General features: G+C 33.7%; 1 protein-coding gene across 1 annotated transcript; it reads right to left on the bottom strand.

Annotated features, from left to right (window-relative positions):
• Positions 1 to 1,622: 1,622 nt before the first annotated feature.
• Positions 1,623 to 15,043, bottom strand: LOC113693975 (FH protein interacting protein FIP2-like). Its single transcript, XM_027212793.2, has 11 exons — positions 14,885 to 15,043; positions 14,631 to 14,740; positions 13,276 to 13,410; positions 12,631 to 12,786; positions 12,189 to 12,272; positions 11,815 to 11,861; positions 11,543 to 11,616; positions 9,181 to 9,239; positions 5,298 to 5,357; positions 3,809 to 3,889; positions 1,623 to 1,959 (listed from the first exon to the last, which is right to left on the bottom strand). Exons 1-11 carry the CDS (start codon positions 14,937 to 14,939, stop codon positions 1,906 to 1,908), a joined length of 915 nt encoding a protein of 304 aa, XP_027068594.1. The 5' UTR covers positions 14,940 to 15,043; the 3' UTR covers positions 1,623 to 1,905.
• Positions 15,044 to 20,262: the final 5,219 nt, after the last annotated feature.

The following is a 20,262-nucleotide window of genomic DNA, read 5'->3' as shown; positions in this document are numbered from 1 at the left end:
ATATGAAATGAGCTTTATGGACTATACCATGGGCTTCAAGAATTAGAGGTTCTAGATTTTAATCCAGATAGTACTATGTTGCCAAAAACTAATCCAGATAATGCAATCCCAACGGAACCTAATTCAATGACTCTAAACCTCCATTCTTTCCATCATTTAACTGTCAAAACCCTAAAGCCATTTTTGACAGTCAACCAAAACAACAGCAGCCAAGGGATTTTTCTGGCTATAGTCGCAAGCTAGAGTTGGATCTAACCAACTTAATGGAGAATTCATTTGACAAAAAAAAAAAATAATACTGGAGAATTCAGATTGACTTAGGAAAGATTTGAAAACCTCACTAACTGGTAATTTAGCACTTATCTTGCATCAATCTAATGGCTAATCTCCCCATCAAATTACCTTAAAACCTCTATAAATTAATATTCTTGAGACCATACAAATTCTATTAATTTAAAGAGATATTAATTAATCGATAAATTAATAATTTATTAACTTATTGAGTGGACTTAAAATTCTATCTAAGGAATATAAGCCAATCCATATCTGCTTCATTTATAAATATAATTTAATTCTATCAATATCTTCAATTATGTTGTAATTGATAACACTTTCCTGTTATCAAGATGTCAAAAAGATTTAGGAATACTAAATGATAGATATCAAAAAGATAGATGTCAATATGCACGTGGAATGTTTTCTATTATACTTACACACATAATGCTTTACGTTAGATTTAGTTTAAGAAAAGAACAAACAACAATCAACTCATATTTTAGAAAATTATAATATGTAATTTTAGTAAATTATTTATTTATTATATGAACCGGACCAAAGGACTATATAAAGTTTTCCGAAAATTTATTATTTTATTTTTTATCAAAATTATTAATTTAGCTCGTTAGCCCAAATTGGGACTAGGAAAAACTATTATTTAATAAAGGTTATTAATTTATCCTGTCTTATTTTATGGAGGTTTCACTGTACCTTGAAAGAAGCAACTGATCTTTACAAATCTTTTATTGCCATATCCTTCTCAGTTAATAGTTATTAGATCTTAAGGAAATAAAAAAGAATTAAAACATGATATTTTTGAAGAAGAAATAGTAATATAATAAAAAATGGGACAGAAAGTGGCACAGGAAGTGATACAAAAGATCTATTGCATTTGTTATGCAACATCCAACTAAAATTAAGTTTATCAGATGCCTTGATTGTGTCAACTAATTTCTTACCAAATCTAATCCTTAACCTAGTACAGGTTCTATGTTAACAAGTCGGGTCACAATAAATCACCACTCATCCATGCACCTCCGGGTTCAATTCAATGAGATTACCACCTCAAAATTCGAATAGGATGCTAATAGCTGAGACCATATATCATAGTCCTTAAGCCATTACCAGAGTTCAGTGCACATAGTACGCAGTGCACTCTCAGCTTAAGAACTTTGGTACACGGCATTTGTTCGAATGGAAAAAAGGCATAGATTCCTCTTCTTATTTTTTTACCCTTCCTTCTACTTTGGAAACAGCAGACGAGAACATATTCTCATATAGGAAGAAAAAGAAATGTTATGGAACAAGTACCAAGCACCAGACGGTCTTCTGCATGATACTGAAACTTTGACAATCTCTAAAACAGTTTGCTGAGACTCCTCATAAATGGAAAACGTTTTCGCACATATTTTGATCAAGTAATAAATCAAGCACAACTAAGGGCATCGTATGGTTGCTGAACAAATAGATAAGCTAGGATCCTTATGTCTCTACTTCCATTTCCAACATCGCCAGTAAAGATCCTGGATTGGCAAATTAAAATAACACAGAAATAGATATATATATATATATATATTACATATAGCCGGACGGATGCCTTACATGCCCACCATGTTGTACATCTGTTCATCACCTGATTGTTCCCAGCAAATTGGCACCATCAAGCTTTGCACCTTCCAATTGCTGTGAGCATCAAGATAGTTAATTCAGTCAAATAAGATATACATATTCCATAGTGAATGAAGCAGTGAGCTAGTAAATGTTCATAGGAACTAGCTGAATCAAGAAGTTAATAAATATTAACAAGCAAAACAAATTTGTCTATGATGTTCATCCTGTGACAAACTGCACTAAATTCCTGTTACAACAAGCCTTGTAGCTTTATTCGAAAAAGCTCTTTTCCCGAAATGATGTTTTATTTGGTGCAAGCACTTGAGGGGAGGGGAAGAGGTGGGATTCAGAGTGAGAGCAATTCCAGATGCTCAGAATCTGTCTAACAAAATGTAGACTACATTATGTGTTCATGTGGGGTCTCTGTGTGCATTTGTGCATGCATATGTTGCATCTGTGTGCGCGCGCATGTGTGCAAGAGAGTGAGAGAGAGAGAGAGAAGCGAATAGGGGCATAATGTATAATCAAAGAATGATACAATGCAGCTCCGGCTTTTCCTTTTTGGAAACCAAAATAGCTTAGCATCTGACAATAATGATCTAAACAATGACTTGTTTGTCAGAACACATTACTAACTTCATCAATGCATGACTGAAATGATTTTGATTGTATTTAATTTCTTTTCTTGCAAGACAACATCTTGACAATTGCAAAGCTTAAAACTGCTGAAAAGAAAATTAAATGACCAGCTTACACAATCTCAAGTTCTTTTCCATGATATCAAATAAACAGAATATAACCACTAAAATGACAAGAAAATGGCGGCTTCCAATGTCTACATTCTTTGAGCCTAGCTTCCATTAAAAAAATGAAAAATAAAATACATAAACTTTGAGCAAAACTTCAAAACAGCTTTGTTGCCTCATATGAAGACAAACCAGAAAAATAGCTGGAAAGGGTCGTTCAACATCCTATTTATTATGAACAAGTTCCATTTGGAGTAAGAAGCAAGCATCTTTCCAGAGCAGGATAGGTTTTCCCTTCCCCCACTTTTTTGAACTCTCTGTCCCATTGAAACTGTCATGCTTTTATTCTCAGTTGTCCCAAAATTCTGGTACCTACCCAAAATAGCAAACAACTTAAATCTGACTCCCTCATTTACCCCTCATATAGTTGGCCAAAAAGGTTCTATTTCATACCATGGGACCGTGCAATCTTCTCAATAAGTTCAGCATAGATGCATGTTAAGTACATTTCTGTAGAAGCACAATACAGATTGGGATGGAGGAGTTTTTTTTTTTATATAAATTTTGGTTGTCATCTTCTTTTCATTTTTCCATCTCTTTGGAGAACAGAGAGGAAGGGTAAAACAACAGGGACAATAGAAGTGTTTGCAACCAGCACCAAGATGGTAAAGTCCAAATATTATGTCATACAATAGCCTGAACTAATCGAGACCCTGCTCCCTCATCATTTTGTTAAGATCCAATAGTTCTTATTCTAAGCAATGCAAGCTGGAATTGTAAAATATGTTGTACTACTTCACGAATATTCATTTGTCCTTTTACATAAGAATATTTTGCAATAGCAACACAATTTCAGATTTGAATCTTAAGCCTTTTCAGTAGTTTTGCTTTTATATTTTTCCCATGCAGGAATAAAAGCTTTTAAAAGAACAAAAAATTGACCCAAAATCCCCTCCCTCTCCCCCTCAAGAAACTAACACCACACACCAGAGAGAACTAAAGCTAGCATATCAAACACAAATAATCTCCATGTACTCCAATACAGATACACTATGAATGAAGGATAAAAATACTATATTGAAAAGACTGGCAACAGCTTTGTTATGGTAGGTACCTACATTCGCTTTATAAACATGAGTTAAAAAGAAGGAAATGCATGGACAACTTTTACTTACTGTCTCACGAAGATTCACATGCCGAAGATAAGCTCTCTGGAGATTGGCACCCTTCAAATTGGCATTAGTTAACTTTGCACCCTGGATGGAGGAGAATAGAGGGGCTGAGTTAGAGGTAACCCAAGTAGCTAGACAAAAGAAACAAAGAGACAAAAAAGAATGTGGATACAATCACCAGTGGCTCTGAATGTGCAACAATCAAACATCACTATTGAAGTTTAAAATCAAATACACCAATTTATAGTTATCTGGATGTCCAATTGATAGCATTGTAAGGCCACACAAATTAAGAGGCAGCAGGCACTATAATCTTGCATCTCATAAGAAATAGCACTTGGGCAACAAGTTTCATAAGAGTACAGGACGTTCAGTTGGGTAAACCAGCATATAATTCAGCAACCAGGAACATGCTTCAAGTGCACAACTAGAAAGAAAATGCAAAAGCAATACTACCGGTGAAATTATAGCAGCCCATTTTTTCTCATTCATTCCTTTCTGTTCCTTGTCAATAGACAGTAGATTATAAAAGTAAAATAATGTACAATATAGAAAATGATCAGAAAAAAGGCTGTATTACAATGGCGATAAAAGTTATTTGATGCAAAAACTTATCAAGGTCTGATGGCTGCTAAGTGACCTCACCCACTGCCAAGTGATATCTTTTATATGATTTGGGTAATAAGAACTGATGCTGGTATTCTAAAGCCCAAACAAGGAGAGCACCAGGTTCCAATGACAATACACTCCTCAAAATGGAACAATGCTTAATAACCGTCTCCCACCACTAATAACACAGGGCAGTCCAATGAATAACAGAAGAACAACACTACACATAATTTCAAAATTATACAACCAATGACATGATGAGAATATTCCTCTTCTTTAATCATCAAAAATTGCTTAGTGGGAAAGGGGAAAGCATACGAGGGCTGAGCTAAGACCCTATTTTCCTGCAATGTTCAACGAGAGATGCACATTATGGAATAATTCTTTCTGGCACCCAGTTGTTAAGTTCATGCAAAAGCTCTACGAAAATGATTTGAGACCTACTATCAATTTGTCATATGTAAAAGATGATAAAGAAACGAACTGTCCTCCAGGCTGTCCACTTTGTCCCACCCAAACTACTAGTATATTAATTCAATCCTCACCTAAAAACATGTGCCAAGACAAACAGAAAAGTCCAATTTAAAGACTGAAGTACAAAACTACTAACAATAAACAACCTACTTCAAACTAGTATTTAGATAGTATACATAATGAAGTGTAGAATATCCATTTAAAACCAAGATCATGTAATTGAAGACAACAAATACCATTCTCAACTTAAAATGAAATCACTAAACCCAACTTCAGACACTCACTAACCCTGGAAGCACACAAATAAACAATCTGTACATTCATATGAAAATTGCCAAATAATTAAAAAAGAAAGAAAGAAAATTGGTACTCTTATAAGCATTGACAAACAACAAAAGGCACCACTTACCTTTAGATTGGCTCCTTCCAGATTAGCTCCTTCCAAGTTAGCATTTGTAAGATCAGCCGTCTGACAATTTAAAGCAAGCAAAGTCGAGAAGCAAGTTTAGCAAAAGATGGGAATCAAGAAAAGGGCAAGTCCACATAAAAGAGAAACCAATGTGCTGTTCAATTTTTCCATTATATCCCTTTTCCTTGCTTGGACAACTATGATAACCAGCAGTGTCGACTTTTCTATCCATCATGAGATCCTTTTGTACAATATACACACACATAACTTACAATTATTTTGCACATCCCCAATTGGTCTTTGTCTCCAAAATATGTTCATTTTAAGGGTTACTGTGAATATTGCTTTTTAATTAAAAAAGAAACTAGAAATACATTGATGTTCTCAACTGGCTTCCCAAAGAATAGAAGTCGATGTCCTAATAATTGACTTTAAAGTTGACTTTTTCTCAATCTCCTTCAAAGTCGATATTCAAGAAATCAACTACTGTACTAAGATTACATATCTTCTTCCTTCCCTTTACTCAAAATACTCCAAATTTCTCCTTCCTCAGACCCACTGCAATTTCCCCCTCAATTTCTTCTCTATTTCCCTTCTTGTTCCTCAATTGAGAATTAATTACCTCTGGCCTCCTTTCACTTTAAAGGCAATACCACCGATCAGACAACAACAACAACCACTCTCCAAAAACTCCCAATACTCTTTTACATATTACCTAAGCCATATTACTTGTAAGTACCAATGAAGGGGTGATTATGATTTGAAGCTCTCATTATCAATATTATACCTTCTCAGGCTTCAATTTGTTAGTCTTGTATGTCTGGATCACACCAATTTGTCTCTCTCTTATTACAGCCCTTGTGTTCACAAACATTTTCAAGAAAACTAGTTTGCCCAGCCCAAAATGTGAAGGACAGGAAAGTAGTCGCAATGATTTCATCAAGAAAACATTCAGAACAAGCAAATATTGGGAACAAACACAGACAAAATCAACTTTAAATTCTATTTTCAAAATCGACTTATGTATCCTTGGAAGTAATTTCAAAACAGCAATACTATTTAAATTTTGAATAAGAAAGCCAATCTTTGATAAATAACCCTTGTTCCAGATAATGTATTTCCATTTATACATGTTTTTATTAAAAAAATCTTAAAATTCTAGGCATTAAAAGAAAAAAGGCAATTAAGATTTTGAAACTTATTAGCCAAAGTGGCACAAATATTCAATGCAAGGTTTCATGATGTGAAATGATAAACTGCCTCCCTAGCATCCCATTCAATATGGAATACCAGTTGGAAAATTTTTAAGAATTTGGTGGTTAATTTACATGCACTACGAAGAAAGTCAATTCACCAATTAGAGATGCCTTCCCTAGAATCGACTTCCTGGGGACGTCCAAACATATCCCAGACTCCACTTGAATAAAAGTCAAATATCCAATTCAACATTGATGTTCTTTTAATATCTAATAGGGCAAAGTGCACAAGATGGCCAGTTTAAACTTCTTCATATGTCTCATTTTAGTTTCTCAATTACTTTTAGACTCAATTTGATCATTTTTTGTTTGTTTAATATTTTCACCCATTCCATACATATCTCCACTAAGTTCAAAAAAAAAAAAACACTCATGTGAGTTGCTTAGACTCAATTTGATCATTTAACTTTTGTATGTTTATTCCACCGCATATCTCCACTAAGTTTAATATAAAGTACCTCATGTGAGTTGCACAATTTCTTTCAGAGGTATTGTATTTTTATCAGTTCAATGGATTTCTTCTTTTGTTCTTATTCCTATTTTTTATTTTTCCGATTCTTCTTTCTTCCCCTTCTTATTTCTCCTCCCATAAATCCTAGCACATTTTGCAACTCAAAATAAAGATGGACAGCCACCAAACACCACCACCACTTATTCCATCTTCCAATTAACCTCACATTCTCTACTAATTTTTGGACGTTGACATCATTTACATTTAGTGATAAAATTAACAGAAACAACATTGTAGTGTTCAAATGAAACATGAAGGCAGTGGCACCACTACCCATGCAGCTCATCTCTGTTTCTAATCCCACCAAACAGATGCAAGTACTTTCCTCTCAACATCATAAAGCTAACTCAAACCTAGAATCAATCCTCCATCTCCCAAAATATCGAATGAATTCATGCTCCAAAATCCAAAAATTCCTAGATTCCTGTTACAAGTTAAGCAATTGCAAATATCCTAAAATATATACGCACTTCTGTTTAAATGTATCAATGTATCAAAACGTATGGATTGATATAAAAAACTGACACTCCAAATTCCAGTTGATTTCAGAAGATTGCTAAGAATAAAGGACAAACTTTTAAATTTTTATGTTTTAAACGAAGAACAATCTACCACCATTTAAGCAATTACCCAGGTTCTTGATAAAAAAAATATTGAGGTTTTAGCATAATGACAAATGATAAGCAAGGGCAATATATAGTGTCAAACAAGTCATTTTGTTGTCCTCAAGTTGTTTGACCATAACAGGATTTGCCTAATAAGTGAAACTTTAGATTAAAAGCACTTACGACATGCATATTCAACAAATGCTACATATCTTCTAAAAGCTAATTTGCGAGGTACAATTTAAAAAGTATCTTGAAAATGGACTTCCATCAATGAGAAGCTAAGTCCAATAGGGCCAAAGGCACTTTAAGGTTTTCCTTTTCTTTAAATTATTTATGCAAAAATAGCCTTTGGTTACAAATACAACACTTAGAAGAACCCGGTCCAAACACAAAATCAATAGTTATTTGTCCTAAATAAAATGTTCTAGATTTATTCAAGTTTTATCACAATTACAACAAAATACCAAGATGCTCTCAAAAGCTTTGGTTTCATCATGCTGGACAGAAAAGTTTCTACATACAAATTCCATCACTACATCATAGTTTGCATGAAAAACTCATTAAAGATTAAAATGCTATAAAGTTCTCAAAGTTACAATTAGCCATTGTCTCAAAATTTTAGCAGCATTATTTAGAATGAACCTCAGGCAGAGTAGAAGCTAAAACCTTCATGAAACTTCTCTTGTGAAAGTGGACGTACAATAACGGTCTGAAGTATTTGTTCAGCATTTTGCTAAGCATTTAGTACTACATCTTGACAACTTTAACTGAATTAGTTCATCAATATTGTGGGACTGTCACCTTTCTATGAATGTGCAGCTATTCTGTGACTTAACATTTAAATACCTGAGTTCAGATTTCAAGTCAGCCATAGCAAGCAGAGAGAGCAAAGAGGGGTATAACATTAAGTATGAAATCTTTCAGATTAACCTCCACAAGTTTTCCTCCAGGATGTAATCTTCAGCAGTTCCAGCTATCTATCCCAATTTACTGGACGAATTTGATTTCATATTCACTCAAACTATCCATTTCCCTTTAGGGGAAACACAGGTAAGTAATCTTACCCTCACTCTAATCCATTTTGTTTAAATCACAATACTATGTTTACATGCCATAAAAAACTATTTTCCCAAAGATGACATTACACAGTTGCAAACTTTAAATTTTATCTCATCCATGTTATGCTTAATGCCCTTAGAAAACATTGTATTCCTTTACCATAAATTTCAAAGATCAAAGCAATGCAATATGTGCCAGGCACAACAAATCTTCATGTATATTGTGCATCACTGCATGTGTGTGAAACATAATTTATTGTAATACAACAGCTGCAAAGAATTCCAAAGGAAGAGGAACGGCAAATGGGAATTTTATTTCATGAAAATGTGCTTGACAGATGCACTGAGGCAAATGGCAAATTTGTTTCATGAAAATATGTTTGACAGATGCACTGAGGAAACAAGAAAACATGAATGAGAGCAGTCCAGTTAAACTTGAGAATATTTCACCTGTAAGTGCGCTGATCGCAGATCTGCCCCACAAAAGCTACAATCTACCAAGCATGCATCTGCAAGAATGATCATAAATAATATAAAAATGATGCTTTACTTAGATGCAGTTACAAGGGCAGACAAACAAAAAGAAGATAGTTATGTAATCAACCAAGGGTTCAAGGAATTCTAAAAGTAAAAGATTTTCACGATATTCTAAGCATCCCTTAAAGATTAACAGCCTAATTGGCAGCAAAAATACATCCTTTAAGTGTCCTTAAGTTTCAATGTGGTTTTATTTTCTTAGGTTTAAAACTTTCTACAATTTTAGGTCTTAAGGGGTATTTTGGTGAGAAATTTTCTGGATGGCCACCAAACTTTTGGAATCATTGAGTTTTGATCAATGAACTATTAAAAGTCTGGTTTTGACCACTGAACTATCTAAAGTTTAGATTTCAGGGCATTCCGTCAAATTTAAACATTAAATATGACAGATCTGACTGCTGGCACTATTCACAAGACAAAAGGGGCATAGTTAACGACTAAATCTGACGAAATGACCCGAAATCTAAACTTTAGATAGTTCAATGCCAAAACCAGACTTTTAAAAGTTCAGTGGCCAAACTCGAGGATTCCAAAAGTTCAATGGCCATCCGAATAATTTGCTCTATTTTGGTCTTATACTTGTTCTCAGGAAATTTCCAGCAACTATGCCATTTTGTCTTTTTTTTTTTGTTATTTATTATACTAGGTAACTAGATGGGGTAGTAAATGTTAGAGAAGTTCTACAACTAGCTTGCTTTCCTACTTAGAACAGAAACTAGGAGTTCTATTTCTTTCTATAAAAGTTTATAGCTTAAAAATACGTGTTCCTGTGACATTCTAGGTAGAGAGATGAATGAATAATGAATTAAATTTTTTCTTTAGCAGTTGCTTTGTTCTGTTTTCCCTCTTTCCGCCCACAACAGTTCAGGGGTACTCTTCACAACCCTGCAACAGCCCCAAGATCCTCCCATTCTTCAACTAGCACTAATAGGCAAGATCTTTCCTATCTTGTCCACTAGCATTATAAGTGTAAGACCTATTTCCATGTGGAAATAAAGCAGGCCATAGGTCAAGTATAATGCAATTTAACCATGCTTGTTTTATTCAATTAAACACTAACAGAAAGAGAGAGAATCAAAGTTTAATGAAACTGTAGCCTACTAGCAAGTTGAAAAAAGCATCCTAACTGAATGAACTGTTATAAGAACTGTTTCTCATAATGTCTGAAATGACATCATTTCCTTGTCATGTTCTGATTTCCAAGTAACCAGTCAGTCAACAAGACACAAATGCTAAAATAGCATCTACTTGTAACTTCTTTCTCCCTCAAAATATCTCATTTCCCTTTTTCAATCATAGTGAACATACATGTGGCTGCACTCAAATTCACTTTTACGTTCATACTCTACTTTCTTTCTTTCTTTGCTTCTTGTAAATGTATTTGATACATTACCTTCATCTCCTCTGTTAAGCAAACAGCTAATATCTCTTAAGGTTTCCTGTTTATTTTTTTTCTTTTGCTTAAACAGCTAGCCACCATTCCTTCATTCTATCTTATTATTTTGAAACTAGCAAAGATCAACTGCAGTGAGAAGAGGGGGAATAAAAAAGATAAGCAAAACTTTAAATGATGAGGACCTTTACCATGACCATATTTATGAACAACAAGGTTGCCTCAAATGCAGATCTCTAGGGTTCATAAAATGAGGACCTTTAGATTTTTTAGATCACACAGTTGCTATGCTTAGACTTCTTATATTAGACAATTGCTCAAAGATCCAAAAGATATCGTACATGGAGGATAGACTCCTTTGATCACAAAATTTCTAAGACAACACAGATTTCTAGTGCAAATATTTTTGTTTAAAGTAACCAGAATACTTTTTGCCAATAACTTATCTACATATTGCAGCTGCTTTGGTTGGTGGCTTGTGAAGTTATAATTGTTGAGGACCTATGTTATGGCCCAGACTGCATCAGAAAGAATATTGCAGTCCCCTCCCTAAGTTCAAATTATTAGCAAAAGAAAAACATCATATCATCATGTCAGATTGCTTGTTACATCATACAAGTCATATCCTTTGTATGCGCTAAAAGTAAAAGAGGCTTCGCTTATAAGAATGGGCATATTATGTTACTTATCTACCAGTTGCCAGAAAGACTATATCGACTAATGATTGCAAGAGTGCCAGGAATCCCATGCACGTTATGTCATCAGTGGTGCCTTCCAAGGAAGGAACACCAAGTCTACAACAGTTATTGAGAAACATGGTGACAGGATTTGTTAAAGAAGGTATTTATATCCTGTAATTGCAAACAAGAAGCAACAAATTACCTTGTAAGTTTGCACTTTGAAGATTGGCACCTGCTAATAAAGCTCCACGAAGGTTGGCTCCAGTAAATTCGCATCTTCCCTAGGCAAAACAAGATTTTTCTCAGGTGTGTCAAAATACATAAATGTACTTGAAAGGATAAAGAATAGACACAAACTGACGGCAGACACTTTACTTAGAACCTCAAATAAATGTTCAGAAAATTATTCTACTTAGTCATATACCCAAAGAAAACAAAAAAATGATGCAAAGAAAATCAACATGAAAACCTTACTCACGCAAAGTTGCATTGTGAAAAATGGAAGCCTCAGCATCCACATCCTGTAATAAAGATGAAAAATATTACCTGTAGTATAGGAAACAAAAATTCACATAAGGAATATAAAGCAATCAGAAAATAATCGTCTCTGACAAACAGAACCTTAAAACCCATATGACCAACATTTTTACTAAGAAACAACAAAACGATCTAAAGACCAAATCATAAAGGTAAAAAAGCAATTCAGAATCTTAAGAGTCCAATTTTTTACATGTGATATAAATAAAAAACTTTAATTTACAGGATAAACATAAACATGTATTTGATGAACAGTAAATTCTAGAAGGCAAAAACCAATACGAGTGGGAGAAGAGAAAAAGAATGCTTACCCTGAATTTTGCACAGTGGAGATTTGCACGTGAAAAGAATACATTTTTAAGACATGCATAGCCGAAGTCCACATATGACAGGTCCTGAAAACATCAAAGACCCAGCATCCCCACCCAGGAGACCACAATCATAAACTAGAAATGAATAATGAAGCATACTCTGGATGCTTGAAAAAGTCAGAGGTAAGACATCTAGAATAAATGAAGGTAGGACATAATTACAACTAATAGTCAGAGGTCCTTGAAAAAGTTATGCTGGATGCTTAATGCATTACAAACTTTTCCAGGCATTTTTCTTCATGTTCCCTTTAATTCAATCATTTACATCTAGAAAATATTTCTATGGTAAACCTATTAATCTTACCGATCAATAAGATTATACTACAGATGAAATACACATTACATTACAACGAGCAGGTATACAAGAGTTGCAAATTCTTACCAGCTTAGAAAGATCGAGACCAGAAAGATTAACTCCTCGGAATCTAACTCTCTCGGACTGTATGCATTTGATTATATCAATGCGAGTCAATTCCGTACCCAATTCCTCCTCCTCCTTCTTCTTACTTAGAGCAATTTTAATTCCATCTATCAGTCCCTGTAGTTAATCATATGACAGAGGAGATAAGAGCATCTTCTTCAGAGGATGAAGTTATCCATAACAGCATGTTTACCAGTTGAAAAACATAGAATCAGATGTTAATTGATATTCAAGTACGAAGTTCCAATGAAAGAGAGTCAGACAGACAGACAGAGAAGTTCCGACACAAATTTGCCATACATTTAGAGGGAATAGAGCAATCAATTTTGTTCTAGCGATTTTGTTCTAGTGTGAGAGGAGATGATTTAGAAACCTAAAAATTCAAAGCACAGGAACTGATTTCTAAATACACAGATAGAAAACAACTTCTAAACCTAACCCACCAAAATATTTTCCAAAAGGTATCAAATAGTACAGCCAGAAACCTAGAGAAAGGCAGAGGAAACAAGAACTTTATCTTTCTGCATTCAAAAGGCAATGCAGACACAAATGGTATGTAAGTTGTTCTCCATCAAACAAGCAAATTAATCCAACAGAATGACTCACAAGAAGTTGGTAATATTCCGCCTCTCGCAAAAGCTCTAAATATTCAGAATCTTTCAGCATTGGGACAGCACCATCCCTCAACCAATTCAAAATATGCCGAAAATGTTTTCCATCCCTATCCACAAAAACATATCCCTGCAGCACATTGAGTGAAAGAAAATAGTTTAAACTTAAGTTACCAAAAGAAGAAGCGTCTACTCTTTTGACTCCAGCCCAAAGATTAAAAAGAATTCTCTGCTGTTAATTTCTATTAGATAGTTCCCAAATTGAACTATCAAGGGCTTTAGTAAGTCATAACACTAAAGAAACAACAACTTAATTCATAACATAACAGATGAGTTCATAACTACAATACATGGGGGAAAAAATGGAACTAGCTTTGACAGTCATGCCTTCAGAATGTGGAACATCGTGTGCAACTGTATTTATAGTACCAATGGTGAAGCCAGGACTTTGGCTCAGTGGGGGCAAGATTGTACACTTAAAATGGAATTAAAAAAAAATTTGGCTTCTTGTTCCACTTCCTATAATTTTTCTCATTCAAATGGTAATTAAATGTAGCTTAATTAATAGCTTTGAAATAATTGGACCGTAGAAGAGATACCTAAAAGAAATAAATTGGCTGTTTAGAGATGACTAGTTTCCAAATTATAGGGGGGCAAGTTCAAGAGATAAGGGCATGTTTTAAAATTAAGGGTGGGCAATAGTGAGAGAAACCTAAAATTTTATAAAGTTTTCAAGCATATTTTGTGATTTTTGCAAAGTTGAGGGGGCAATTGCCCACCCTCACACCAAGGTGGCTCCATAACTGTATCTGTAAGTGGCTTGAAAGAAAACTGGGGTAAAAAATAATCTCGTCCCTAGAGAAAATACCATTTGTGGTGTGACTTCTAAGCCATAAAAAATGGCTAGATACAAATTTACTTACTGCACATATTATCCAATCAAGTATTCATCTAAAACAGCTTCAAACACAGCAAAGAATGATAAACTTCCTAGAGCAATCTCATAGACCATCGGATCCCACCGAATCCAAGAGCAGGGTGATAGGGCTTGCAACTAGTATAAAGCAAAAAGAAACAAAATTCCTATCTCCTTAAATCCCAAAAAAACAAGATCCACAATACCATTTTCCACAATATGAGGAGTTTCCAACCTAAGCCTAAAAATTCTCACTCCAGACTATCAACAAATCACTAATATATTTCCTCCTTTGCTTCAAGAAAAGCAAATCACTGTACTAAGAGCACATCAATTAAATTACTAAGAGCAGAAGAAAATAGATAATTGAATACACCGAAAAAAAATCTACAGCTTCAAATTGGTCCTAACGAAGAAATGCTAATAAAATATACCTTGTCGGATTCATGGCTTAGAGTATGCCGACCGCTGAACATTGCAGCGAGCATCGAATCCGGCTCGCGGTGAGTTAATGTATCCACAGTAGTGCAAAATTTCTTCCCTCCTACAATTAAATATGTAAATAAAAAAACAAAATTCAGAATTAGGGCTCGCTTGCTCCCAAGATTGATCAAGTAATTTGGCTGATACATAAATAAATATATATATTTATATATTATATCTAAATGGAAAATGAGGAAGAACTTACCGATGTTGAGGCGGATAACGGAGGAAAAGCCGCCATGGGAGGAAATGGAATTCATGATTCAATCATTCAGTTCTGAGCATCTTGCTGAGAGGAAAACCGGTGGGGTATTTGTATCGCTAGCAAGAGTGACGTGAGAAGCACGTGCGTTAGAAGCAAGTGGGTGTAGTGTAGCAAAAGAAGTAGGGGGAATTTGGTCCAACGGCAGCGAGCTGACCGGTCATATGGATTGACTGGTGACTGACTGCTTCGGTCGGCAGGTCAACCGTTTCGCTACTTTTGCCTGTTTTTGACTGTTTGTGAAAATGAAAATTCACTCTAACTTCAAAAATTAAAGAAAAACTACCCACAATTTTTGTTCCTTTGGTTGTGTTCATAAAACCTAATGCTGCTATTTGGATATTGTTTGGTATAGTTCTAGCTCATGGTAATTGCCTGAGCCACGTGGCATAAAATGGGGTCAATTGATGCCACTTAATTTTTAAAAAATTATATATTATGTATATGTACTAAACCAAGAATCGAAATGAATATGTACTAAACCAATAATTGGAAGAAATATTCTTAAGAATAATTCATGCACATATAATAAGGTAAAGGTTCGCTATAGTAGGCTATAAATGATTATATAAAATGTAAAAGAGATTACTGTAATAATGGTATTGAGTGTGATTGAACCCCAAAAAATAGTGCAAAATATGGTATTTTTATAGCAATTAGTTTTTTTTGCTCGACACATATAAGATGGAGATCTTAGCCAAAAAAAAAAAAAAAGAATAAGAAGCATAAATACAACATAACAAAAAATGCACGCTAAACAATTTTAAAGTTGAAACCTAAGATAATTAAGACAAGATTTGCTCAACTCCTAAATGATCTCTTCAAAGTTGAAACTCCAACACTCATAATCAAAAAATATGAATTGTTAACAAACAAAATTTGAGATGGTAAAATATGATATTTTTTCTCAAATCACTTATTTTTTTCTATTTCAAGTATGACATAGATCCTAATAGTTAGAACATGACAAAAATCTAGCATTAGAGGTTCTTAAAGAATTCAATTTTCTGCTTCCATCACGGCGTGCAACATATCATTTTCTGTACCATTCTCTGTCCCATTTTTATTATATTACTATTTCTCCTTCATAAATATCATATTTTAGTTCTTTTTTGTTTTCTTAAAATCTAATAACTACTAACTGAATAAAAAATAAAAACAATAGTTTTAAAAATATATATAATAAAAAATAAAAATACAGCAGAAAATACAATAGTCCATTTTTATTTCCTTAAGATCCAATAACTTAAAAATACCCGCAACGTTACTCAAATAATTAACTCTTATGTCAATATACAATTGATGAAAATGTTGATTTGATACATTTGATACATCTAACTAAAGTAAAAGAAAAATTCATAGTACCTTACATATATTGTAGAATTTTTCATGTAACAATTATTTTGGCTACTTGCCAAAAAAAAGTATTTTTTTTTTTGGCTTGGATGCAAAGTTCCCATTGTCTCAAAAGAGGCTGCTAACTACAATGAATAACACCTCTCATGTAGTCAATCCAAATGCAATGTATCTAAATTTTAATAAAATCTGGTAGAACAACGAATCTTACTGTACAAGTCTTGATATCTAAAACTCTTCTAGTGAAGCGGTAGTATTCATTGATATCTAATGGGTGCATAAACTATAGTTTTTGTTACCTTTTTGTTAGCATACAGAAGTAACATAGTAATAACTTCATCTTCATGTATGAATGTAGTTAACCTCGAGAATTTACATGTATAAATAGACAGTCAACGTGCCATAGAATTAGTTTTCAAGAAATATGTTGATATCAAGAAAATCTTTCAACCTTTAACATTGCATTCTAAAATAGGAGCACATTTGACACTTGTTTCATGGTAATTAATACGTCGGCGAATAGGTTCTAAACAAATGTGAGTTGCATTATCTGCATGTATATCAATCAATCAATTAATTAATGAGATGAATAATGGAGTAACAACAAAAATAGCAAAAAGAATCAAGAGAAAAAGAAAGCATCGGAATTGATGATAAAATCTCTTGAAAAAATGAAAAGAAAACAAAAGATGAAAAATGAATGAAGGATCAACTAAGCCCTATCGGAGACTTTTTTTAACTTAAAGAAGAACCTCATGTAAATACCATGAAATAGGGATTGCTTATATTCATAGAGATTTCATAAATATTCCATTTGAAAAATAGAAAATTTGACACAATTGAATTTTTTTTTTTTTAGAAATTAGATGCAGTTACTAATTTATGATCTAATATGTACAAAATAAAAACTTCATTCTTGATTACACAAGAATTTTTGTGAAAGCCTTTCAGAAAGAAACAAAAAGTCTTGCATATGCAAATTCATTGAAATTTTACCTAGAAGCTATTAGCTTAAGCGTATTTCTTAATGGTAAAAGAATTAGTAGCAACTCAATATGACTTGTTCGCAATTATAACTGAATGGTCTATTTACATGATTAAAACAAATTTTCTCTATATAATATCAAAGCAATTCTCAAAATGAAGGTTTTAAATAACTGTCTTTTTCCAATTTCTTTATACTAATTCTATACAAAATCATGTACAACTATTTAGCTTCATGCTTACTTAAAAAAATCAAAATGACAAAATTAAATCACATATTCTATACAATCACAATAAAAAAAAAAGACTAAAGTATGCTATTAAATTGACAATACTAGACGAAAGTAAGAAATTTCCATAGTACACATGAATCTATCAACTTATTGAGATAGAACCAAAACATGCAAATGGTTCTATTCTTTTTTATTTGTGGTGATAATACCAAAATTTGAGACAGAACCAAAACATAGATTGGTGTTTGGGGCGATAATATCAAAATCTCAAGTTGGCTCAGTCATCTTTATATTGATCCAATCACGTTACAAGCTCGCAGGCCCAAGATGCGATCGAGTCTCAGTAGCCAAATCCAACTATTTGGGTTCTGTCCTTGTTAGTCCAAAAGGGATATCCCAAGTGAAATTTGAGTGTTCAGCCTCTACTTATATATTGGTTTATAGCACTTTAATTTTTCAATGTGGGATGGAGTATCATAGATCGCGCCATTCAATTCCTTTTATCTCATTGTACAATCGCTCGCCCATCATAACTGTGAGAGCCCAAAAAATTTATACTTATTTGCAAACACTATTACTAGAAAGTTTGAACGTGCTACTTTGCTTTATTATTGAAAAATTGGAGTGTTTAATTGATTGCCTTATACTTAAGTGTATTAGAATATTTTAAATGCATGCATGATTCACATTCATGGAATGTAGTACAAATTAGACAAGAGACTAGTGGGGTATTCGTGCAATAGTGTAAAAATCTATGGCTCATAGATATAATAAAACATTGCCTTGTACATGCAAGACAACACTTGTCACACACATAACACCTGTCCTTCCCAAATGGCATGAAAAATTTGACCAAGACAAAAGTTTTCAAACCAAAACAAAAGTTTTAAAACCAACACTTTCTTGTCTTGACCATTTACATTCATGAGAGAGAGAGAGAGAGAGAGAGAGAGAGAGAAATGAGAGAACCGACTTCATTTCTTCTCCTTTTAAACAGCCGAGAGAAAGAGAGCTTGAGAGTCTTCCTCCTCCTTTCCATTTTCTAGCCAAGACAGAGTTGAGAGAAAAATCAGTGTCTTGCACCAACCATTTAGCTGAGAAAAATAGAGAGTGAAGGCAAGAGAGGAAGCTGTCCATCCAGCTTGCTTGAACCAAGGAGAAATCAGGAAGGTGAACCAACTTCCAACTTGATTTGTAGCAGAAAAATGAGGTAGCATGGCTGAGAAACTTCAATCTTTTCATATGTTTTGGAGAGATGAGGAAGCATGCTTGATTTGAAGATACATAGAGGTGGAAACCGATAGTAGAAATCTGTTTGTTGCTGGAAATTTTTCAGCTTGAACCGATCTTGGGAAGGCTGTTTCTTTTCAGCTTTTGGTTCATTTTTTTTGTAAGTTTGCTAGGGAATTGTTTAATCCTTTTGATAGATGAATCTTGGTGAAAATATGGCATGCATGTAAGGATTTTGGCTACTGAAATTTTCAAGAGGGAGCTGAGTGACTTGAGCTGTGAATTTTCAGCCTTTATTTGCCACTTTTGTTGAGTTTTGCTAGGAAATACTTGATCAATACCTTACCTTATGTTATAAATATGTTATTGTGTGATTTATGGTTGAAAGTAAGTAAGAAAGGTGCTGTTTTGGTGAGAAAAATTGAAGAGAGCTTGCTGGACATTTTCAGTTTGAACCGTAGGGTATGAGCTGTATTTTTCAGCTTGTGGCTTCCATTTTTGTTGAGATTTTCTTAGGAGATTCATGCTTTATAGTCAGCTTATAATATACTGCACGATTTATGCATAAATCAAGAAGGGAAGTTGAGTTTTTAATCTGAAAACAACATGCATGTAACCTGTTTGGGATAAAATTTTTCAACCCTGAATCATGGTTAAATTACAGCCCTTATTTCAAAATTTTGTTGTCATTTTACTGTAAATTCATGTGATATGACTTGTTAACAGGTAATGTCAAGTTTTGGTGTACTAAATCTAAAAGCTAAAAGAGAAAAACTTGAATGGTAATGATGGAATTTTCTATTGAAACCCAAGGGGAAGAGTTGGGATTTTTCCAGTTTTATCCCTAAAACTTTGATTGTAAATTGACACATCTTGCCTCTATATACTTTCTAACACCTAAATCTAGTCATGCATGTTATATCTGAGAAGTTAAAAGTAACAAAAGATCGACTTTTAAAGCATTTTCAAAGGCTGGAATTTCTGGACAGCAAATCAAGAGGAAAAACTACAGTTTTCAGTTCTTGTTTTTAGGAATTTTGATTAATTTTGTTTAAAAGCACTTTACATATCTCTGATCTCTTTTATCTTGACATACATGTAGTTTTTTGTTTGAATCCAAGTGAGATAAGTGTTGATTTTTGAAGGAACCTTGCTGAATTTATGTTTATGTTTTGATTTTGAGTGGGTATTTTGGTGAAATGTGGCTTATATACTTAGTATAATCTTTATCTAGTGTTGCATGCTAGTTTTCCCGGTGTAGATTAATGGGGCTAAAATGGCTATACAAGGGCTAAATGGCTGTGAGACAATTGTTGGCTTGTCCGATAGATGTCTAGCTGAAATTCTTGTTTTAAAACTAAAATTTGTTGGAAAGTTTTGTTGGATTTCGAAATTTCATGTCCTCATTTCAATGTTTATGAGATTACATGTTGATTTGGGATGGATTAAATGAAATTTGTTTGGAAAAATCCCTCACTTGGACCTAATGTTTGTTGGATTCCTTTCCAGCTTTTCTTA

Source organism: Coffea arabica, chromosome 6e, assembly GCF_036785885.1.
Source record: "Coffea arabica cultivar ET-39 chromosome 6e, Coffea Arabica ET-39 HiFi, whole genome shotgun sequence".
In the NCBI taxonomy this organism is placed as follows: domain Eukaryota; kingdom Viridiplantae; phylum Streptophyta; class Magnoliopsida; order Gentianales; family Rubiaceae; genus Coffea; species Coffea arabica.
The sequence above is the reverse complement of the archived record's forward strand: the minus strand, read 5'-3'. Positions and strand labels throughout refer to the sequence as shown.

What these genes read in the sequence shown, in the direction of transcription:
- LOC113693975 (XM_027212793.2), bottom strand. Translation starts at nt 14,939, where the DNA reads ATGAATTCCATTTCCTCCCATGGCGGCTTTTCCTCCGTTATCCGCCTC. An exon ending in TCAAAGTGCAAACTTACAAG is followed by an intron (nt 9,240 to 11,542) that starts GTAATTTGTTGC and finishes TCATTCTTGCAG; the next exon opens with ATGCATGCTTGGTAGATTGT. An exon ending in TGGAAGGAGCCAATCTAAAG is followed by an intron (nt 3,890 to 5,297) that starts GTAAGTGGTGCC and finishes TCCTCCATCCAG; the next exon opens with GGTGCAAAGTTAACTAATGC.